The 23,270-nt window shown below is 57.5% G+C and overlaps 1 protein-coding gene across 1 annotated transcript; it reads right to left on the minus strand.

Annotated features, from left to right (window-relative positions):
• Window positions 1-293: 293 nt before the first annotated feature.
• LOC136570151 (valine--tRNA ligase, mitochondrial-like) lies at window positions 294-23,222 on the minus strand. Its single transcript, XM_066570609.1, has 28 exons — window positions 22,980-23,222; window positions 21,942-22,023; window positions 20,876-20,982; window positions 20,239-20,351; window positions 19,639-19,705; window positions 18,158-18,255; window positions 17,977-18,058; window positions 17,163-17,282; window positions 16,735-16,846; window positions 16,360-16,448; window positions 15,608-15,698; window positions 14,832-14,959; window positions 13,729-13,832; window positions 13,001-13,082; window positions 12,402-12,478; window positions 11,653-11,882; window positions 11,070-11,140; window positions 10,469-10,594; window positions 8,982-9,086; window positions 7,218-7,286; window positions 7,019-7,097; window positions 6,318-6,451; window positions 4,497-4,649; window positions 2,338-2,538; window positions 1,513-1,627; window positions 927-1,099; window positions 594-671; window positions 294-468 (listed from the first exon to the last, which is right to left on the minus strand). Exons 1-28 carry the CDS (start codon window positions 23,220-23,222, stop codon window positions 343-345), a joined length of 3,255 nt encoding a protein of 1,084 aa, XP_066426706.1. The 3' UTR covers window positions 294-342.
• Window positions 23,223-23,270: the final 48 nt, after the last annotated feature.

Below are 23,270 nucleotides of genomic sequence, written 5' to 3' on the forward strand. Positions count from 1 at the left end.
AATAAACCCAGACCATTTAATTTTTATTTTATTCTATTCTATTTTTTAACTTATTTTATTTTATTTTATTTTACTTTATTTAATTTCATTTTATTAAATTTTATTTTATTTATTAATAAACCCAGATTATTTTATTTTATTTTATTTTATTTTATTTTATTTTATTTTATTTTATTTTATTTTATTTTATTTTATTTATTAATAAACCCAGACTATTTAATTTAATTTAATTTAATTTAATTTAATTTCATTTCATTTCATTTCAATTATTAACAAACCCACACCACTTCTTTTCATTTTATTCACTTTATTTATCTCATAAATAACTTTTAATTCATTCATTTAAAAACCCCCGGGCCCCCCCCCCGATCTGGGGGTCCCTGGGGGTCCCTGGGGGGGTCCCTGGGGGTCCCTGGGGGGCTCCAGCCCCTCCAGGCTCCGCTCCAGCCGGGCCAGCTCCTCTCGGGCCTGGGGAGGGAAGGGTTAATGACCATTAATGAGCGTTAATGAGCGCTAATGAGGGCAGCCTAACGAGGCCAGCCCCGCCCCCGGCCTAATTAACGCTGCTAATTAAGGCTCCTCTGGTAACGAACCTGGTGCTGCTGGGCCCCCCTGAGGCTGCGCAGGCGGGAGCGGAGCTGGGCCCGGGCGGCGTCGGGATCCACCAGGCCCTGGGGGGACCCCAAAATGTCACTGGGGGACCCCAAAATCCTCCCCGGGACCCCCAAAGTGTCACTGGGGGACCCCAAAATCCTCCCCGGGACCCCCAAAATGTCACTGGGGGACCCCAAAAACCCCCCAGATCCACCAGGCCCTGGGGGGACCCCAAAATCCTCCCCGGGACCCCCAAAATGTCACTGAGGGACCCCCAAAATTCCCCCCTCGGACCCCCAAGCTCCGCCCCCCGAGCCCGGCCCCGCCCTCACCTGGATCCGCAGGTGCACGAAGGTTCCGGAAGCCGCCTGAGCCCCCACCCAGCCCGGCCCCGGCTCCGCCCCCAAGGGGAGGAGCTCCACAGGCCCCGCCCTTGAGAGCGTCTGGAAGGCGGGGCCGAGCTGCTCCAGCCAATCATGAGCCGGCTCCGGGATCTGCACCAGCACTGAGGGGGGAACCACGCCCACAACATGGCTGCCACCGTGGGGCGCCATTTTGGGGCGCCATTTTGGGGCAGGAAGGGGCGCGCTGGGATATGGACACTCCCCAAGGCATGCTGGGACTTGTAGTGGGTGGGAACCCATGGCAGCCATCTTGGCTTCCCTCAGAGCATGCTGGGGTTTGTAGTTTACATATGATCCGCCATTTTTCCTCTCCCAAAGCATGCTGGGATTTGTAGTCGGTATCTGATCGGCCATTTTGCTTACCCCTCAGGCATGCTGGGATTTGTAGTTTACATCTGATTGGTCATGTTCCCCTCCCCCCAAGGCATGCTGGGATTTGTAGTCCCCTCCCCCCACCCCCTCGCCCACCCCAGGGCATGCTGGGAGCCGCAGCCCCGCCCCCCCCGGGGCTCACCTGGGGGTCTCGCGGCCCCCCCGAGCCTGAGGGTCTCGCGCAGCCCCCGCACGGCCCGGACCAGCTCCAACATGGCCGCCACCCGCGCCTCCAGCTCGGGGCAGCGCCAGTGGGCCTGGGGAGGGGGAAATGGGGGGGGTGAGACCCCCGGGAACCCCAAAAAACCACAGAGAGACCCCCTGGAACCCCCCCAGAACCTCCCAGGGACCACCAGAACCCCCTGAAAACCCCAAAACCCACCCAAAACCCCCCGAAATTTCCCCCCTCAGACACCCCTAAAACCCCCGGAAACCCCAAAACCCCCCCAAATCCCCCCCTCAGATACCCCAAAAAGCCCCCAGACCCCCCGAAACGCCCCCGAAACGCCTCCCGGTGTCTCCCAGTGGCTCCCAGTTGCTCCCATTGGCTCCCAGTGGTTCCTGGTGTCTCCCAGTGCCTCCCATTGGCTCCCAGTTGCTCCCGGTGGCTCCCAGTGGCCCCCAAACGCCTCCCATTGGCTCCCAGTGTCTCCCAGCGGCTCCCATTGGCTCCCATTGGCTCCCAGTGCCTCCCAGTGTCTCCTATTGGCTCCCAGTTGCTCCCATTGGTCCCCAAACGCCCTCCCATTGGCTCCCAGTGTGTCCCAGTTGCTCCCATTGGCTCCCAGTTGCTCCCATTGGCCCCCAAACGCCTCCCATTGGCTCCCGGTGCCTCCCAGTGGTTCCCATTGGCCCCCAAACGCCTCCCAGTGTCTCCCATTGGCTCCCGGTGTCTCCCAGTTGCTCCCATTGGCTCCCATTGGCTCCCAGTGTCTCCCAGTTGTTCCCGGTGCCTCCCAGTGCTCACCAGTCGGGCGGGCTCGGGGAAGGGGGCCAGGCTGACGCTGGGGGGCGCGGGGGCGGCGCGGGGCAGGCGCTGCCAGAGCTCCTCGGCCACGAAGGGGGCGAAGGGGGCCAGGAGGCGCAGCCCCAGCTCGGCCGCGGCCGCCAGCGTGGCCTGGGCACCGGGACGGAGCCGCGGGCACTGCAGGGACACCTTGGCCACCTCCTGGGGAGGGAAACGCCGAAATTGGGGTGAGAAATTGTGAAATGGGGTGAGAAATTGTGAAATCTGGACAGAAATCCCGAAATCGGCACTGCAGGGACACCTTGGGCACCTCCTGGGGAGGGAAACGCCGAAACTGGGGTGAGAAATTGTGAAATGGGGTGAGAAATCCCAAAATCGGGAGAGAAATCCTGAAATGGGGTGAGAAATTGTGAAATGGGGTGAGAAATTGTGAAACTGGGACTGCAGGGACACCTTGGGCACCTCCTGGGGAGGGAAACGCTGAAATTGGGGTGAGAAATCCCAAAATGGGGTGAGAAATTGTGAAATTGGGACTGCAGGGACACCTTGGGCACCTCCTGGGGAAGGGAACGCCGAAATTGGGGTGAGAAATTGTGAAATGGGGTGAGAAATCCCAAAATCGGGAGAGAAATCCTGAAATGGGGTGAGAAATTGTGAAATGGGGTGAGAAATTGTGAAACTGGGACTGCAGGGACACCTTGGCCACCTCCTGGGGAGGGAAACGCCGAAATTGGGGTGAGAAATCCCAAAATGGGGTGAGAAATTGTGAAATCAGGACAGAAATCCTGAAATGGGGTGAGAAATTGTGAAATAGGGACTGCAGGGACACCTTGGCCACCTCCTGGGGACAGAAATGCCGAAATTGGGGTGAGAAATTGTGAAATGGGGTGAGAAATTGTGAAATGGGGTGAGAAATCCCGAAATCTGGACAGAAATCCCGAAATCTGGACAGAAATCCCGAAATCGGCACTGCAGGGACACCTTGGGCACCTCCTGGGGAAGGAAATGCCAAAATGGGGAGAGAAATCCCGAAATTGGGAGAGAAAAACCAAAATCGGGACAGAAACCCCGAAATGGGGTGAGAAATCCTGGGGTGGTTTTGGGGTCATTTTGGGCGTGATTTTTGGGGTAATTTTTGGGGTGGTTTGTGGTGATTTTTGGGGTGGTTTTGGGGCAGTTTCTGGGGCAGTTTCGGGGTGGTTTTGGGTTGAATTTTGGGGTAATTTTCGGGATGGTTTTGGGGTGATTTTCGGGGCAGTTTTGGGGTGATTTTCAGGGCATTTTTGGGGCAGTTTTTGGGGTAATTTTGGGGTGGTTTTGGGTGATTTTTGGGGCATTTTTGGGGTCATTTTTGGGGCAGTTTTTGGGTGATTTTCGGGGCAGTTTCAGGGTGATTTTTGGGGCATTTTTGGGGCGGTTTTGGGGCGGTTTTGGGTGATTTTCAGGGCAGTTTTTGGGGTGATTTTTGGGGTAATTTTTTGGGTGATTTTCAGGTGATTTTCGGGGCGGTTTCGGGGTAATTTTTGGGGTAAGTTTTGGGGCAGTTTAGGGGTATTTTGGGGTGATTTTTGGGGCAGTTTTTGGGTGATTTTCGGGGCAGTTTTTGGGGCAGTTTTTGGGTGATTTTCGGGGCAGTTTCAGGGTGATTTTTGGGGCAGTTTTTGGGTGATTTTCAGGCCAGTTTCAGGGTGATTTTTGGGGCAGTTTTTGGGTGATTTTCGGGGCAGTTTTTGGGGCAGTTTTTGGGTGATTTTCGGGGCAGTTTTTGGGTGATTTTTGGGGCAGTTTTTGGGTGATTTTCGGGGCAGTTTCGGGATAATTTTTAGGGCAGTTTTTGGGTGATTTTCGGGGCAGTTTTTGGGGCAGTTTTCGGGTGATTTTTGGGGCAGTTTCAGGGTAATTTTTGGGTGATTTTTGGGGCAGGTTTTGGGTGATTTTCAGGCCAGTTTCAGGGTAATTTTTGGGGCAGTTTTTGGGGCGGTTTTGGGGCAGTTTCAGGGTGATTTTCAGGCCAGTTTCAGGGTAATTTTTGGGGCAGTTTCAGGGTGATTTTCGGGGCAGTTTTTGGGGCAGTTTTTGGGTGATTTTCGGGGCAGTTTCGGGATAATTTTTAGGGCAGTTTTTGGGTGATTTTGGGGCAGGTTTTGGGGTCCCCGTACCAGGTAAACGTCGCAGAAGCTCCGCAGCCAGAAGCTCTGCACGGCGGCCACGGCCCCGTGAACCTCCAGGGCCTCCAACCTGCGGCCGCACTCGGCCACGGCCCCGGCCAGGCGGGCCAGGAGCCAGCGGTCCATGGGCGCCTCCGGGAGCACCTGAAATGGGCGGGAAACGGGGAATTGGGGTGAAAAACGGGGAAATTGGGGTGAAAAACGGGGAATTTGGGGCATTTGGGCGAAAAACGGGGAAATTGGGGTGAAAAATGGGGAAATTGGGGTGAAAAACGGGGAATTGGGGTGAAAAACGGGGAAATTGGGGCATTTGGGGGCAAAACCGGGGAATTTGGGGTCAAAAACGGGGAAATTGGGGCAGCTAGGGCGAAAAACGGGGAATTTGGGGTCAAAAACGGGAAATTTGGGGTCAAAAACGGGGAATTTGGGGCATTTGGGGACGAAAAAATGGGAAATTTGGGTGATCTGGGGGCAGAAAAACGGGGAATTTGGGTGATCTGGGGATAAAACCCCACAAAATTGAGGTGATCTGGGGAGAAAAATGAGGATTTGGGGTGATCTGGGATTGGGGAGGGGGCTCAGAGCTGGGCCAGGAGCCAGCGATCCATGGGCGCCTCCGGGAGCACCTGGAACGGGGAAATCGGGGTGAAAAACGGGGAATTTGGGGTGAAAAACGGGGAATTTGGGGCATCTGGGGACAAAAACGGGGAATTTGGGGCATTTGGGGTGAAAAACGGGGAAATTGGGGTGAAAAACAGGGAAATTGGGGCAGCTAGGGCGAAAAACAGGGAATTGGGGTGAAAAACGGGGAATTGGGGTGAAAAACGGGGAAATTGGGGCATTTGGGGCGAAAAACGGGGAATTTGGGGCATCTGGGGACAAAAACGGGGAATTTGGGGTGAAAAACGGGGAATTTGGGGCATTTGGAGTGAAAAACAGGAAATCTGGAGCAGCTGGGGACAAAAATGTGGAATTTGGGGCATTTGGGGTGAAAAACAGGGAATTTGGCTGATTTGGGGCAAAAATGGGGAATTTGGGGCATCTGGGGACAAAAACGGGGATTTGGGGTGATTTGGGGGAAAAGCCCAAAAAATTGGGGTGATCTGGGGACCTTTTGGGGGTTTCCGGGGGGGGTTTTGGGGTCCCTGGGGTAATTTTGGGTTTTTTGGGGTCCCTTTTACCTCCTCGGGGGCTTTCTGGGGTGTTTTTGGGGTAATTTTGGGGTTTTTGGGGTGTTTTTGGCGTGTTTTTGGGGTCCCTGGGGTGTTTCTGGGGTGTTTTTGGGGTGTTTTTGGGGTTTTTGGGGTGTTTTTGGGGTGTTTTTGGGGTGTTTTTGGGGGTTTTGGGGTGTTTGGGGTGTTTTTGGGGTTTTTTTGGGGTGTTTTTGGGGTTTTGGGGTCCCCTCAGGGGCTCTCGGGGTGTGTTTTTGGGGTAATTTTGGGGTTTTTGGGGTCCCTGGGGTGTTTTTGGGGTCCCTGGGGTGTTTTTGGGGTGTTTTTGGGGTTTTTGGGGTGTTTTTGGGGTTTTTTTGGGGTGTTTTTGGGGGTTTTGGGGTCCCGTTACCTCCTCGGGGGCTCTCGGGGGGTCCCTGGGGGGTTTTTGGGGTCCCTGGGGTGTTTCTGGGGTGTTTTTGGGGTGTTTTTGGGGTTTTTGGGGTGTTTTTGGGGGTGTTTTTGGGGTCCCTGGGGTGTTTCTGGGGTGGTTTTGGGGTTTTTGGGGTGTTTTTGGGGTGTTTTTGGGGTTTTTGGGGTGTTTTTGGGGTGTTTTTGGGGTGTTTTTGGGGTGTTTTTGGGGGTTTTGGGGTCCCGTTACCTCCTCGGGGGCTCTCGGGGGGTCCCCGGGCTGCCCCGGCCCCGCCCTCAGCACGAACCCCAGCGCGTTCCAGATTTTGTTGCAGAAGCGGCGCTGGGCCAGCACCGAGGCCACGCCCACCCGGATTTCGGGGCCTGGGGGGGGAAATTGGGGTCGGGGGGGGGCACCGGGAACCCCCAAAATCCCCGGGACCCTCCAGGACCCTCCAGGACCCCCCAGAACCCTCAGACCCACCCCAGGACCCCCCAAAACCCCCCAGGACCCCCAAAACCATCAGGACCCCCCCAAAACCCCCCAGGACCCCCAAAACCATCAGGACCCCCCCAAACCCCCAGAAGCTTCTCCCAGTATTCCCAGTGGTCCCAGGGGGATTTTGGGGGTCCTTGGGTGGATTTTGGGGGTTCCTGGGTGGATTTGGGGGTTCAGGAGGATTTGGGGAGGGGTCCCGGGGGAGATTTTGGGGTTCCTGGGTGGATTTTGGGGTATTTGGGGTGGGGGTCTCACCATGGGCGTTGTGGCTGCTCAGGGCCAGGGGGTTCCTGGGTGGATTTTGGGGGTCCCTGTTTGGATTTTGGGGGTCCCTGGGTGGATTTTGGGGTTCAGGAGGATTTGGGGAGGGGGTCCCAGACGAATTTTGGGGTATTTTGGGGTATTTGGGGTATTTAGGGGGGATTTTGGGGTATTTGGGGCGGGGGTCTCACCGTGGGCGTTGTGGCTGCTCAGCGCCAGCCTCAGGGCGTCGGCGCCGCACTCAGGGATCCCCTGCGGGAACTGACGGCTCTGGGGGGGATTTGGGGCAATTTTGGGGGATTTTGGGTCATTTTGGGAAAGTTTGGGGGGGGCTCAGAGGGAATTTGGGGGGATTTTGGGGGGTCCTGGGGGGTTTTTGGGGGGTCCCACCTGCCCCTCCTGGGCCGCCCGCAGCTCCTGCGGGTCCAGGGTTTGGGTCTGGAGCTTCTCCTGCAGCTCCTGGGGGAGGAAAAAACCCCAAAATCAACTCCAAAATCAGCCCAAAATCCCCAGAAAATTACCCCAAAATCAGCCCCAAAATCAGCCCAAAATCCCCACAAAATTACCCCAAAATCAGCCCCAAAATCAGCCCAAAATCCCCAGAAAATTACCCCAAAATCAGCCCCAAAATCAGCCCAAAATCAGCCCAAAATAGTCCCAAAATCACCCTAAAAAATCGCCCTAAAAATTGTCCCAAAATCAACCCCAAAACCCCAAAATCCACCCCAAAAGCAGCCCCAAAATGACCCCAAAATCCACCCCAAAACCAGCCCCAAAATCAGCCCAAAATAGTCCCAAAATCACCCCAAAATAGTCCCCAAAATACCATCCAAAATCACCCCAAAACCAGCCCCAAAATTACCGAAAAATCAGCGAAAAATGACCCAAAAACCCCAAAATTACCTCAAAATCAGCCCGAAATCACCCTAAAAATCACCCTAAAAATTGCCCCAAATCCACCCCAAAATCAACCCCCAAACCCCAAAATGACCCCAAAAACCCAAAACGACCCCAAAATCACCACAGAACTGCCCCGGGCCCAAGGAATTTTGGGGTTTTTTTGGGGGTTTTTGGGTTTTTTTTTGGGTCAGGATTTTTGGGTCTGGGGGTTTCAGGGTCGGGGTTTTTTGGGGTCTGGGGCTTTCGGGGTATTTTGGGTGGGGTTTTTTGGGTTTTTTGGGGTCTGGGGGTTTCAGGGTTTTTCGGGGTGGGGTTTTTTGGGTCTGGGGGTTTCAGGGATATTTGGGGCAGGTTTTTTGGGTCTGGGGGTTTCGGGGTTTTATGGGATGGGGTTTTTTGGGTCTGGGGGTTTCAGGGTATTTTGGGCAGGGTTTTTTGGGTCAGGGGGTTTCAGGGTCGGGGTTTTTTGGGTCTGGGGGTTTCGGGGGTATTTTGGGGCAGGGTTTTTTGGGTCTGGGTTTTCAGGGTCGGGGTTTTTTGGGGTCTGGGGGTTTCGGGGTATTTTGGGTGGGGTTTTTTGGGTTTTTTGGGTCTGGGGGTTTCAGGGTTTTTTGGGTCTGGGGGTTTTGGGTCCGGGGTTTTTTGGGGTGGGGGTTTTTTGGGGTCTGGGGGTTTTTGGGTTGGGGTTTTTTGGGTCTGGGGGTTTCAGGGGTATTTTGGGCAGGGTTTTTTTGGGTATTTTGGGTCTGGGGGTTTCAGGGTTTTTTTGGGATGGGGTTTTTTGGGTCTGGGGGTTTCAGGGTTATTTTGGGTGGGGTTTTTTGGGTTTTTTGGGTCTGGGGGTTTCAGGATTTTTCGGGGTGGGGTTTTTTGGGTCTGGGGGTTTCGGGGGTTTTTTGGGATGGGGTTTTTTTGGGTCTGGGGGTTTCAGGGGTATTTTGGGGTGGGGTTTTTAGGGTCAGGGGGTTCCAGGGTATTTTGGGGCGGGGTTTTTTGGGTCCGGGGTATTTTGGGTCTGGGGGTTTCGGGGTATTTTGGGCGGGGTTTTTTGGGTCCGGGGTATTTTTTGGGTCTGGGGGTTTCAGGGGTATTTTGGGTGGGGTTTTTTGGGTCCGGGGTTTTTTGGGTCCGGGGTATTTTGGGTCTGGGGGTTTCGGGGGTTTTTTGGGATGGGGTTTTTTTGGGTCAGGGGGTTTCGGGGTATTTTGGGTGGGGTTTTTTGGGTTTTTTTGGGTCTGGGGGTTTTCGGGGTACCTGGAGCGTGGCGCCCCCGATGACGTCGCGGGGGTCGATGACGTTCCCCAGGGATTTGCTCATCTTGCGGCCCTGGGGGTCCCGGACCAGGGAGTGCAGCAGCACCTGGGGGGGCACCGGACACTGGCACCCCGAAAACGGGGATGGGGACCCCGAAAACGGGGATGGGGACCCTGAAAATGGGGATGGGGACCCCGAAAATGGGGATGGGGACCCCGAAAACGGGATCGGGGACCCCAAAAACGGGATCGGGGACCCCAAAAACGGGGATGGGGAGACCAAAAATGGGGATGGGGACCCCGAAAATGGGGATGGGGAGACCAAAAATGGGGATGGGGAGCCCGAAAATGGGATCGGGGACCCCGAAAATGGGGATGGGGAGCCCGAAAATGGGATCGGGGACCCCGAAAATGGGGATGGGGACCCCGAAAATGGGGATGGGGACCCTGAAAATGGGGGAAAAGAGCCCAAAAATGGGGAAAGGAGCCCAAAAATGGGGATGGGGAGACCAAAAATGGGACTGGGGATACTGGGACCCAAAATGGGAACACTGGGAACCCAAAAATGGGGAAAAGGAACCCAAAATGGGACTGGGGACCCTTGGGGACATTTGGGGACCCTTGGGGATACCAAGAACCGAACGAGAAACCCCAAAACTTGACCAAACCCTTGGGAATTTGGGGAATTTTGGGACCCTTGAGGACCCTTAGGGACACCCAGGGGACACCTGGGGACATTTGGGGACACCAAGAACCCAACGAGAAACCCCAAAACCCAACGAGAAGCCCCAAAACCCAACCAAACCCTTGGGAATTTGGGGAATTTGGGACCTCTGGGGACACCTGGGGACCCTTGGGGACACTTGGGGACACCTGGGGACATTTGGGGACACTTGGGGACACCAAGAACCCAACGAGAAACCCCAAAACTTGACCAAACCCTTGGGAATTTGGGACACTTGGGGACACTTGGGGACACTTGGGGACACTTGGGGACACTTGGGGACACCTGGGGACCATCAGAGACCCTTGGGGACCCTTGGGGACACTTGGGGACACCAAGAACCCAACGAGAAACCCCAAAACCCAACGAGAAGCCCCAAAACTTGACCCAACCTTTGGGAATTTGGGGATTTTGGGACCCTTGGGGACACCTGGGGACATTTGGGGACCCTTGGGGACACCAAGGACCGAACGAAAAACCCCAAAACCCAACCAGAAACCCCAAAACCCAACGAGAAGCCCCAAAACCCAACCAAACCCTTGGGAATTTGGGGATTTTGGGACCTTTGGGGACACCTGGGGACACCTGGGGACACCTGGGGACACTTGGGGACACCAAGAACCCAACGAGAAACCCCAAAACCCAACGAGAAACCCCAAAACCCAACCAAACCCTTGGGAATTTGGGGATTTTGGGACCTTTGGGGACACCTGGGGACCCTTGGGGACACCTGGGGACACCTGGGGACACCTGGGGACCGTGACCTGTGCGAAGGGCAGCTGCCCCGTCAGCCGCTGGCCCAGCATGACCATCCTGGCCACCCAGAAGAAGAGGAGGTCACTGCCCGTCACCAGCAGGGAATTGGGGTAAAAACGGCCAAAATCGGCGCTCTGGGGACACAAGGGGACAATGGGGGACGTCGAGGGGGTATTTGGGGGATTTTTGGGGATTTTTGGGGATTTTTGGGGATTTTTGGGGATATTTTGGGGGATTTTTGGGGATTTTTTGGGGGATATTTTGGGGATTTTTGGGGATATTTTGGGGATTTTTGGGGGATATTTTGGGGGATATTTTGGGGATTTTTGGGGATTTTTTGGGGGATATTTTGGGGGATATTTTGGGGATTTTTGGGGATTTTTGGGGGATATTTTGGGGATATTTTGGGGGATATTTTGGGGATATTTTGGGGATTTTTGGGGGATTTTTTGGGGATATTTTGGGGGATATTTTGGGGATTTTTGGGGGATATTTTGGGGATATTTTGGGGATTTTTGGGGGATTTTTTGGGGATATTTTGGGGGATATTTTGGGGATTTTTTGGGGGATTTTTGGGGGATATTTTGGGGGATATTTTGGGGGTCTCACCTGGTCGGGCCAGCCCAGGGCGGCGAAAGGGAAGAGGGCGGAGGAGAACCAGGTGTCCAAAACATCGGGGTCTGGGGACAGGGGAACGTCCCCAAAGGTCACCCAAAGGTCACCCAAAGGTCACATTTAAAGCCCCCAAAAACCTCAAAAAACCCAAATAAAACACCCCAAAAAAACCCCAAAAAACCCAAATAAAAAAACCCCAAAAAACCCAAATAAACCCAATAAAAAACCCCAATAAAAAAAACCAAAAAACCCCCAAAAACCCCCAAAAAAACCCCCCAAAACCCCAAATAAAACACCCCCAAAAATTTCCAATAAACCCCAAAAAACCCAAATTAAAAAACCCCAAAAAACCCAAATTAAAAAACCCCAAAAAACCCCAATAAAAATCCCCAAAAAACCCAAATCAAAAACCCCCCAAAAAACCCCAAAAAACCCAAATGAAACCCCAATAAAACACCCCAAAAAACCCCAATAAAACACCCCAAAAAACCCCAATAAAACCCAAATAAAAAACCCCAAAAAACCCCAAAACCCCCCCAAAACTCAGAATTTCCCCCCGATTTTCCCGGGCTCTCACCTTGCTGCAGGTGCAGCTCCCGGGCGGGGCAGCCCAGGGCCCCCGCGGCCGCCGCCCTGGCTTCGGCCTCGCTGCGCCCCACGAACCAGGGCCCCTCCTCATCCTCACCCTCCTCATCCTCGGGGGCACCTGGGGGACCCCGCGGGGGGCGCCGGGGGGCGGGGCCCGGCCTCACCTGGTAGGCGGGGACGCGGTGACCCCACCAGAGCTGGCGGGAAAGGCACCAATCCCTGCGAGGGGGAGGGAGGGGACGGCTGGGGACACGCCCACCGCTGGGGAGACCACGCCCACCACGCCTGGGACACGCCCGTCGCTGGGGAGACCACGCCCACCGCGTCTGGGACACGCCCACCGCTGGGGAGACCACGCCCACCAAGCCTGGGACACGCCCACCACACCTGATACCACACCCCTCAGATTTGAGACCACGCCCACCAAACCTGGGACATGCCCACCACACCTGAGACCACGCCCACCACACATGGGACACGCCCACCGCTGGCGAGACCACGCCCTCCACTCCCGAGATCATGCCCACCACATCTGGGACACGCCCACCACTGGTGAGACCCTGCCCACCACACTTGAGACCACGCCCCTCAGATCTGAGACCACGCCCACCACACACACGAGGCCCCACCCACAACAACTGGGACACACCCACCACAGCTGAGACTCCGCCCCCAACACCTGAGACCCCTCCCCCTCAGCCGAGGCCCCGCCCCCTCAGCCGAGGCCCCGCCCCTCACCCCGCACTCTCCATCCAGCTTTTCCAGTTTTTCTCGTGGAATTTGGGCACCAGGCGGAGCCGCCCCGACGTCACCGCCTGGCACAGGTGAGAGAGCCCAGGTGAGACCCCCAAAATGTCCCCAAATGTCACCACAGGTGAGAGAGAGACCCCCAGGTAAGAGAGACCCCCCCAAAATGTCCCCAAATCCCCCCCAAATGTCACCACAGGTGAGACCCCTCAGGTGAGACCCCCTCAGGTAGGACACCCCCCAAAATGTCCCCAAATCCCCCCAAAATGGCACCTGCTGGGCACCCAGGTGTGCCCAGGTGTGTGTGTGACCCCCCCCAGGTGTCCCCAGGTGTCCCCAGGTGTGTGTGTGACCCCCCCCCCCAGGTGTCCCCAGGTGTGTGTGTGACCCCCCCCAGGTGTGCCCAGGTGTGCCCAGGTGTCCCCAGGTGTGTGTGACCCCCCCCAGGTGTGCCCAGGTGTGCCCAGGTGTCCCCAGGTGTGTGTGTGACCCCCCCCAGGTGTGCCCAGGTGTGTGTGTGACCCCCCCCAGGTGTGCCCAGGTGTGTGTGATCCCCCCAGGTGTCCCCAGGTGTCCCCAGGTGTCCTCACCTGCAGCGCCTCCCTGGCCATGTCCCCGCAGGTGAGGAACCACTGGCGCTTCAGCAGGAACTCGACGACGTCACCGGAGCGGCTGCGGGGACAGGGGACACCTGGGGACACCTGGGGACACCTGGGACACCTGAGGGACACCTGGGGGACACCTGAGGGGACAGCTGGGGGGACACCTGAGGGGACACCTGGGGACACCTGGGACACCTGAGGGGACAGCTGGGGGACACCTGAGGGGACACCTGAGGGACAGCTGGGGACAGCTGGGCACACCTGGGACACCTGAGGGGACACCTGAGGGGACACCTGAGGGACACTGGGGACACCTGAGGGGACATTGGGGACACTGGGGGACACCTGAGGTACACCTGAGGGGACAGCTGGGGACACCTGGGACACCTGGGGGACACCTGAGGGGACACCTGGGACACCTGAGGGGACAGCTGGGGGACACCTGAGGGGATACTTGGGACACCTGGGGGACATTGGGGACACCAGGTGTGTGTTACCTGCACAGGGGCAGGGTCATGGCGTGGGTGACATTGGGGACATTGGGGACACCTGGGGACAGGTGTGCGTTACCTGCACAGGGGCAGGGTCATGGCGTGGGTGACATTGGTGACATTGGTGACATTGGGGACACCTGGGGACAGGTGTGCATTACCTGCACAGGGGCAGGGTCATGGCGTGGGTGACATTGGGGACACCTGAGGTGACACCTGTGTTACCTGCACAGGGGCAGGGTCATGGCGTGGTCGCTCACCCCCCGGAGCAGCCCCCGCTGGGCCAGCGCTGCCACCACCTGAGCACGGGCCTCGAACCTGGGGACGCCCTGGGGACAATGGGGGGACATTGGGAAAAAATGGGGGGAAATTGGGGGAAATTGGGAAAAACGGGATTGGGGACATCGGGGGGACATTGGGGGGATTGGGGACATTGGGAAAAAATGGGGGGAAATTGGGGGAAATTGGGAAAAATGGGACCAGGGACACTGGGGACATTGGGGGGACATTGGGGGGATTGGGGACATTGACACTGGGCTGGGGACATGGGCCAGGTTTGGGGCCATTTGGGGACAATTTGGGGTCATTTTTGGGGTCGTTTTTGGGGCTGTTTGGGGACAATTTGGAGTAATTTTTGGGGTCATTTCTGGGGCCATTTGGGAAGACTTTGGGGTCATTTTTGGGGCCATCCGGGGACAGTCTGGGGTCATTTTTGGGGTGATTTTTGGGGTGGTTTTTGGGGCCATTTTTGGGGCCCTTTGGGGTGGTTTTTGGGGCCATTTTGGGGCCATTTTTGGGGCCCTTTGGGGTGGTTTTTGGGGCCGTTTTTGGGGCGGTTTTTGGGGCCCTTTGGGGTGGTTTTTGGGGTGGTTTTTGGGGCCATTTTGGGGCCATTTTTGGGGCAGTTTTTGGGGCGGTTTTTGGGGCCATTTTTGGGGCCCTTTGGGGTGGTTTTTGGGGCGATTTTTGGGGTGGTTTTGGGGCCATTTTGGGGCCATTTTTGGGGCCCTTTGGGGTGGTTTTTGGAGTAATTTTTGGGGCCATTTTGGGGCCATTTGGGGTGATTTTTGGGGCCATTTTGGGGCCATTTTGGGGCCCTTTGGGGTGGTTTTTGGGGTGGTTTTTGGGGCCATTTTGGGGTGATTTTTGGGGCCCTTTGGGGTGGTTTTTGGGGTGGTTTTTGGGGTGGTTTTTGGGGCCATTTTGGGGCCCTTTGGGGTGGTTTTTGGGGTGGTTTTTGGGGCCATTTTGGGGCCATTTTTAGGGCGGTTTTTGGGGCCATTTTGGGGCCATTTTTGGGGCCCTTTGGGGCGGTTTTGGGGCCGTACCTGCAGCCATCCCCCGCCCGGGGGACACAAGGTGCCGTCGTCGGCGATGACCGAGAGCAGCGGCAGCGCGTGGGCCCGGGCCAGGGCCAGGTCCTGGGGGCTGTGCCCGGGGGTCACCTTGACCGCACCTGGGGACAGGGACACACCTGGGTCACACCTGGGTCACACCTGCGTCACCTGTTTGTCACCTACTGTCACCCAGTGTCACCCACAGGTCCTGGGGCCTGTGCCCGGGGGTCACCTTGACCGCACCTGGGGACGGGGACACACCTGGGTCACACCTCGGTCACCTGTTTGTCACCTATTGTCACCTATTGTCACCCAGTGTCACCCACAGGTCCTGGGGGCTGTGCCCGGGGGTCACCTTGACCGCACCTGGGGACAGGGACAGGGCAGGGACACACCTGGGTCACACCTGGGTCACACCTGCGTCACCTGTTTGTCACCTATTGTCACCCAGTGTCAACCCAATCCCCTCCCAGTCCATCCCAGTCCCACCCAGTCCCCCTTTAAACCCTCCCAGTTTATCCCAGTCCCCCCCAGTCCCTCCCAGTCCCTCCCAGTTTATCCCAGTTAATGCCAATCCCCTCCCAGTCCCTCCCAGTCCCCCTTTAACCCCTCCCAGTCCCTCCCAGTTTATCCCAGTTTATCCCAGTCCCTCCCAGTCCCCTCCCAGTCCATCCCAGTTTATCCCAATCCCCTCCCAGTTTATCCCAGTCCCTCCCAGTTTATCCCAATCCCCTCCCAGTCCCTCCCAGTCCATCCCAGTTCCTCACCGGTTCCCAGCTGGGGCTGCACGCTGGGGTCGCTCACCACGGGCAGCAGGGCCCCGGTGAACGGGTGCCTCACCCGCCGGCCCTGCAGGTGCTGAGGGGGCGTGGTCAGCCGGGGACACGCCCCCGAGCCACGCCCCCCGAGCCGCGGCCCTTTAAGAGCCTCCGGGCAAGCCACGCCCCTTTGTGGGTGGAACCACTCCAGACCAATCCCTGCCTGGCTGTGAGACGGCCCCGCCCAGCCATTGGCCACGCCCCCAGCAATGAAGCTCCACCCCCTTTACCCCAAGCACCGCCTTTTTACCCTTATATGGATGCACAGAAAAGGGGAGGGGCTAAACCTGGACAGCCAATGGCTGCCCTGCAGCGGAGCCACGCCCACAACCCCCCATAAATTTAGGGAGTCCCGCCCATCCCAAAGAGGCCCCGCCCATCCTGATGAAGCCCCGCCCATCCCGATGAAGCCCCACCCATCCCAATGAATCCCTGCCCATCCCAATGAAGCTCCGCCCATCCAATGAATCCCTGCCCAAAGAAGCCCCGCCCATCCCTATGAAGCCACGCCCCCTGACTCAGACCCACCCCGTTGAGGCCCCGCCCCCAGGTTAAGCCCCGCCCCTCACCAGGTACTGGGGTCCCCGGGGGGTGCACAGCCAAGGCCCCAATGAAGCCCCGCCCATCCCAATGAAGCCCCGCCCCCTGACTCAGCCCTGCCCCGTTGAAGCCCCGCCCCTCACTGAAGCCCCGCCCCTCACCAGGTAGCGGGGGTCCCGCGGGTGCACGGCCACGGCCACGTCCCCAAAGAGCGTCTCAGGGCGCGTGGTGGCCACCGGCACCTCCAGCCCTGGGGACACCAAGGGACACTCAGGGGACACCCAGGGGACATTGGGGACACCCAGGGGACACCCAGGGGACACCCGGGGACACTTAAGGGACATTGGGGACACCAGGGGACACACAGAGGACATTGGGGACACCCAGGGGACACCCAGGGAGACCCAGGGGACGTCAGGGACACGTTGGGGACGCTCAGGTGACAGCCAGGCGATGCTCAGGATGTCCCCAGTGCCACCCTGGATGTCCCCAATGCCACCCCCAGTGTCCCCAGTGCTGTCCCCAGTGCCACCCACCATCATCCCCCTCCACGGGGTAGGCGAAGGTGACGAGGACGCCGAAGGTGACGGGGTGGGGACAGTTGGGGACGTTCAGCGCCGTGGGACCCGTCAGGACACGGGGCTCCACCTGGGGGACATTGGGGACATTTGGGGACACCTCAATATCAGCCAATGCCGATCTCAGGGCGCAGCTCCAGGTCACACTGGGGACATTGGGGACATTGGGGACATTTGGGGACATTTGGGGACACCTCAATATCAGCCAGCGCCGATCTCAGGGCGCAGCTCCAGGTCACACTGGGGACATTTGGGGACAATTTGGGGACATTTGGGGACATTGGGAACACCTCAATATCAGCCAATGCCGATCTCAGGGCGCAGCTCCAGGTCACACTGGGGACATTTGGGGACAATTTGGGGACATTTGGGGACATTGGGAACACCTCAATATCAGCCAGTGCCGATCTCAGGGCGCAGCTCCAGGTCACCGCCCTCTGGTCCCTGCGGATCAGCCCGGCCTCGAAGAGACGCACGAAGGCCTCGGTGACAGCGCGGGAGAAACCCTGGGGACACCACGGGGACGCTTGGGGACACCTGGGGACACTTTGGGGACATTTTGGGGACACCACGGGGACGCTTGGGGGATGTTTGGGGACACTTTGGGGACAGTTCAGGGAGGTTTGGGGGCGGTTTAGGGCAGTTCAGCAGAGTTGGGGACGCTTGGGGACAGTTGGGGACAGTTTGGGGACACTCTGGGGACAGCAGGGGACGCTTGGGGACAGTTGGTGACAGGTTTGGGGACAACTTAGGGACATTTTCGGGATGATTTGGGGACAGTTGGGAACACTTAGGGACTGCCAGGACACTTGGGGACACCTTAGGGATGCTTTGGGGACACTCAGGACACTTGGGGACAGTTTGGGGATGCCTTGGGGACACTTTGGGGACAATCCTGGGATGCTTTGGGGCCCCATTGGAACACCTGGGCAGGGTTAGGACACTTGGGGACAGTTTGGGGACAGTTTGGGGACAGTTTTGCGAAGCTTTGGGGAGAGTTAGGAACGTTTGGAACACTTGGGGACAGCTGGGTGACTCTTGGGGACACTTCGGGGACAGGCTGGGGACACTTTGGGGACACTTTGGGGACAGTTTTGCGATGCTTTGGGGAGAATTGGGAACATTTGGAACACTTGGGGACAGCTGGGTGACCCTTGGGGACACTTTGGGGACACTTTGGGGACATTTGGTGGCACTCACGGGGTCCATGGTGAAGGCGCAGCGGCTCCAGTCCAGCGAGGCCCCGAGCGCCCGCAGCTGCTGCAGGATCTGCTCCCCGTGCCTGGGGGGACAGCGCGGTGACACCAGGGTGTCCCCAAGGTGTCCCCAATGTCCCCAATGTCCCCAAGGTGTCCCCAAGGTGTCCCCGGTGTCCCCTCACCGCTCCTTCCAGCGCCAAACCTCGCGCACGAACTCGGCCCGGCCCAGGTCCTGCCGGCGCTGCCGGCGCTGCTGCCACAGCCAGCGCTCCACGATGGCCTGGGGACACATTGGGGACACATTGGGGACACATTGGGGACATCAGGGACACCCCCAGTGCTGCCACAGCCAGCGCTCCACGATGGCCTGGGGACAACGGGGACACATTGGGGACACATTGGGGACATTGGGGACACATTGGGGACACATTGGGGGGACATTGGGGACATTGGGGACACCCCTGGTGCTGCCACAGCCAGCGCTCCACGATGGCCTGGGGACAACGGGGACACATTGGGGACACAGTGGGGGGACATTGGGGACAACGGGGACACATTGGGGACACATTGGGGACAATGGGGACACATTGGGGACATTGGGGACACCCCCAGTGCTGCCACAGCCAGCGCTCCACGATGGCCTGGGGACAACGGGGACACAACGGGGACACAACGGGGACACAATGGGGACACATTGGGGACACATTGGGGACAATGGGGACACATTGGGGACATCAGGGACACCCCCGGGGCTGCCACAGCCAGCGCTCCACGATGGCCTGGGGACAATGGGGACACATTGGGGACACATTGGGGACATTGGGGACACATTGGGGACATCAGGGACACCCCCGGGGCTGCCACAGCCAGCGCTCCACGATGGCCTGGGGACAATGGGGACACATTGGGGACACATTGGGGACATTGGGGACACATTGGGGACATCAGGGACACCCCCGGGGCTGCCACAGCCAGCGCTCCACGATGGCCTGGGGACAACGGGGACACATTGGGGACACATTGGGGACACATTGGGGACACAGTGGGGACAATGGGGACACATTGGGGACACAGCGGGGACACAGCGGGGGCATTGGGGACACATTTGGGACACATTGGGGACATCCCTGGGGCCAGGGCAAGCCGATTTGGGGACATTTCAAGCAGATTTGGGGACATTTGGGGACAGTTTGGGGACATTGGGGACACATTGCGGACATCAGGAAGGGGATTTGGGGACATTTGGGGACATTTGGGGACATTGGGGACACACCTGGGTGGTAACGCCAGCGTGGGGATGTTCAGAGGGGATTTGGGGACATTTGGGGACATTTGGGGACAGTTTGGGGACATTGGGGACACATTGCGGACATCAGGAAGGGGATTTGGGGACATTTGGGGACATTTGGGGACATTTGGGGACACACCTGGGTGGCAACGCCAGCGTGGGGATGTTCAGAGGGGATCTGGGGACATTTGGGGACATTTGGGGACAGTTTGGGGACATTGGGGACACATTGCGGACATCAGGAAGGGGATTTGGGGACATTTGGGGACATTTGGGGACATTTGGGGACACACCTGGGTGGCAACGCCAGCGTGGGGATGTTCAGAGGGGATCTGGGGACATTTGGGGACAGTTTGGGGACATTTGGGGACACACCTGGGTGGCAATGCCAGCGTGGTCGGTGCCCGGCACCCACAGGACGTCCCAGCCCTGCATCCTCCGCCTGCGCCCAAAAACCCCAAATGATTCCCAAAAAAACCCAAAAAAAACCCCCCAAAAAAACCCCAAAGTAATCTCAAAACAGCCCCAAAATAACCCCAAAGCAAATCCTAAAAATCCAGCAAAATACACCCCAAAAACCCCCCCAAAAACCCCCCTAACCCCACTCAAACGCCTCAAATCCCCCCAAATCACACCCAAAGCCCCCAAAACCTCCTCTCAACACCCCAAATCCCCCCAAACTCACCCCAAATCCCACTCAAACCCCCCAAATCCCCCCCAAACCCCATTCAAACCTCCATTTGCCCCCCAAAATCCCCCCAAACCCCACTCAAACCCCCCAAAACCTCCCCAAACTCACCCCAAATCCCACTCACACCCCGCAAATCCCCCCCAAATTTCCGCCAACTCCCCCCAAACCCCCCCAAATTTCCTCCAAGCCCCCCAAATCCCCCCCAAACCCCACTCAAATCCCCCAAGCCCCCCCAAATCCCCCCCAAATTTCCCCCAAGCCCCCCAATCCCCGTCCCCCCGTACCAGCGCACCAGCGCGTCCTGCAGGCTGGCGCTCAGGGCGTGGCCCAGGTGCAGGGACCCGGTGACGTTGGGGGGGGGCAGCACCAGGCTCAGCACCGGGGCCCCCCCCGGGGCCTGGGGGAGGGGCACAGAGGGGCTGGGGGGGGAGGGGCACCCCCAGGTGGGGCTGGACCTCCCCAAAGTGGGGATGGAGCCCCCAAAGTGGGGCTGGACCCCCCAGGTGGGGATGGACCCCCCAAAGTGGGGATGGACCCTCCAAGGTGGGGCTGAACCCCCCAAAGTGGGGCTGGACCCCCCCCAGGAGGTTTTGGGGTCCCCCCAGGTGATTTTTTACCCCACCCCAGGTGATTTTTGGGGTCCCCCCCGATGATTTTTTACCCCACCCCAGGTGATTTTGGGTCCCCCCCCCCCAGTGATTTTTGGGTCCCCCCCAGGTCATTTTTTACCCCCCCCAGGTAATTTTTGGATCCCTCTCAGGTAATTTTTGGGTCCCTCCCCAGGTGATTTTTGGGGTCCCCCCAGGTAATTTTGGGTCCCCCCCAGGTGATTTTTGGGGACCCCTCCCAGGTCATTTTTTACCCCACCCCAGGTAATTTTGGGATCCCCCCCGGTGATTTTTGGGGTCCCCCCCCTCTCACCTGCCCAGGTGGGCGGGGCCTGAAGGCCCCTCCCCTCTCCCACCATTGGTACCAGGCGGCCTCGACGTAGCGGGGGCTGTACCTGGGGGGGAGGGGCACGGCCGTGGCTGCGGCCCCAGGGGGCACCTCAGGGGGGGGGGAGGGGCAGGGCCACCAAACCCCTCCCCCAAAAAAATCCCCAAAAAAATCTACACGAAAATCCCAAAAAAAACACCCAAAAATCCACCCAAAATAACCAAAAAACAGCCAAAAAACCACCCAAAAATCCCAGAAAATCCACCCTAAAATCACCCTAAAAGACTCAAAATTCACCCCAAAAATCCCAGAAAATCCACCCAAAAATCACCACAAAAATCCCAAAAAATCCACCCTAAAATCACCCCAAAATCTGCTCAAAATTCATCCCAAAAATCACCCTAAAATACTCAAAATTCAACCAAAAAATCCCAAAAAATCCACCCAAAAAGCCAAAAAAATCCACCCAAAAACCACCCCAAAATACCCAAAAATCACCCCAAGATCTGCTCAAAATTCACCCAAAAATCCACTCAAAAATCCACCCAAAATCTGCTTAAAATTCACCCAAAAATCCACCCAAAAATCCCAAAAAATCCACCCAAAAACCACCCCAAAATACCCAAAAATCACCCCAAGATCTGCTCAAAATTCACCCCAAAAATCCACCCAAAAATCCCAAAAAATCCGCCCAAAAGTCACCCAAAAATCCACCCAAAAATCCACCCAAAAATCCCAGAAAATCCACCCAAAAACCCACCTAAAATACCCAAAAAACCACCCAAAAAATCCACCCAAAATTCACCCAAAAATCCACCCAAAAATCCCCAAAAATCCACCCCAAAATCACCCTAAAATACTCAAAATCCACCCCAAAAATCCCAAAAAACCCACCCCAAAACTCCCCCAAAACCTGCTCAAAATCCACCCAAAATTCACCCAAATTTCACCCAGACCACGCCTGTACTGGGCTGGGCTGTCCCCAGGTGTCACCTCAGCTTGGGGACACCCAAAATGTCCCAAAACGCCCCAAATTGTCCCCAATTTTTACCCTTTTTGCCATCGGGGCCCAGCGGGTGCTGATATTGCAGCTCAGCCGGGGGGCTCCAGCCCTTGGGGAGGGGCTGCGGCTCCTGCGGGACCAGTACGGACCAGTATAGGCCAGTATGGACCAGTACGGACCAGTACGGACCAGTATGGACCAGTATGGACCAGTATAGACCAATACGGACCAGTATAAACCAGTATGGACCAGTATAAACCAGTATGGGCCAGTATGGACCAGTATAGACCAGTACGGACCAGTATGGACCAGTACGGACCAGTACGGAGCAGTATAAACCAGTATGGACCAGTATAGACCAGTATGGACCAGTACGGACCAGTATGGACCAGTACGGACCAGTATGGACCTGTATGGACCAGTACGGATCAGTATGGACCACTATAGACCAGCATAGACCAGCATAAACCAGTATGGACCAGTACGGACCAGTATAGACCAGTATAGACCAGTACAGAGCACCTAGAACCAGTCCAAGCCAACCCACACCAGTACAAACCAGTGCTCGTCACGGTCAAAGCCTCTCCCAGTTCCTCCCAGTACAAACCAGTGACCCCAAATCCCCCTTGAACCCTTTCCCAGTCCCTCCCAGTACAAACCAGCGACCCCAAATCCCCCTTTAACCCTTTCTCAGTCCCTCCCAGTGCCCCCCAAACCCCTCCCAGTATAAACCAGTACAAACCAGTGACCCCAAATCCCCCTTGAACCCTTTCCCAGTCCCTCCCAGTGCCCCCCAAACCCCTCCCAGTATAAACCAGTATAAACCAGTAACCACAAATCCCCCTTGAACCCTTTCCCAGCCCCTCCCAATCCCCCCAGTCTCTCTCCCAGTCCCTCCCAGTGCCCCCCAAAGCCCTCCCAGTCCCTCCCAGTATAAACCAGTAACCCCAAATCCCCCTTTAACCCTTTCCCGGCCCCTCCCAATCCCCCCCAATCCCCTCCCAGTACAAACCAGTGACCCCAAATCCCCCTTTAACCCTTTCCCGGCCCATTCCCAACCCTCTCCCAGTCCCTCCCAGTCCGCACCTTCTCCTGCACCGCCCCTCTCTCCCTCCTCAGCCGCTGCCGCTTCTCCCTCTGCTCTCGGCCCCGCAGCCTCGCCCGCTCGGGCCCGTCCCACGCGGGGCTCCCGGGGCTCTCCCCGGCCGGAGGGGTCCCGGCTGAGGGGGTCCCGCTGCTCCAGGCGCGGGGCCGGGCCCGGGGAGCCCCGGGAGGCCCCAAAACCCGGGGGGCGCCGAGGGCAGCGCGGCTGAGGGAGGGCGCCGCCATCTTGGAATGGGAAAGGGCGGGACACGTGACCGGGAGAAAGGGCGGGAA

Source organism: Molothrus aeneus, unplaced genomic scaffold (assembly GCF_037042795.1).
Source record: "Molothrus aeneus isolate 106 unplaced genomic scaffold, BPBGC_Maene_1.0 scaffold_30, whole genome shotgun sequence".
Taxonomy (NCBI): Eukaryota; Metazoa; Chordata; class Aves; order Passeriformes; family Icteridae; genus Molothrus; species Molothrus aeneus.

What these genes read in the sequence shown, in the direction of transcription:
- LOC136570151 (XM_066570609.1), bottom strand. Translation starts at nt 23,222, where the DNA reads ATGGCGGCGCCCTCCCTCAGCCGCGCTGCCCTCGGCGCCCCCCGGGTT. An exon ending in GAGGGGCGGTGCAGGAGAAG is followed by an intron (nt 22,024 to 22,979) that starts GTGCGGACTGGG and finishes CTGGTCCCGCAG; the next exon opens with GAGCCGCAGCCCCTCCCCAA. An exon ending in CAGGACGCGCTGGTGCGCTG is followed by an intron (nt 19,706 to 20,238) that starts GTACGGGGGGAC and finishes TTTTGGGCGCAG; the next exon opens with GCGGAGGATGCAGGGCTGGG.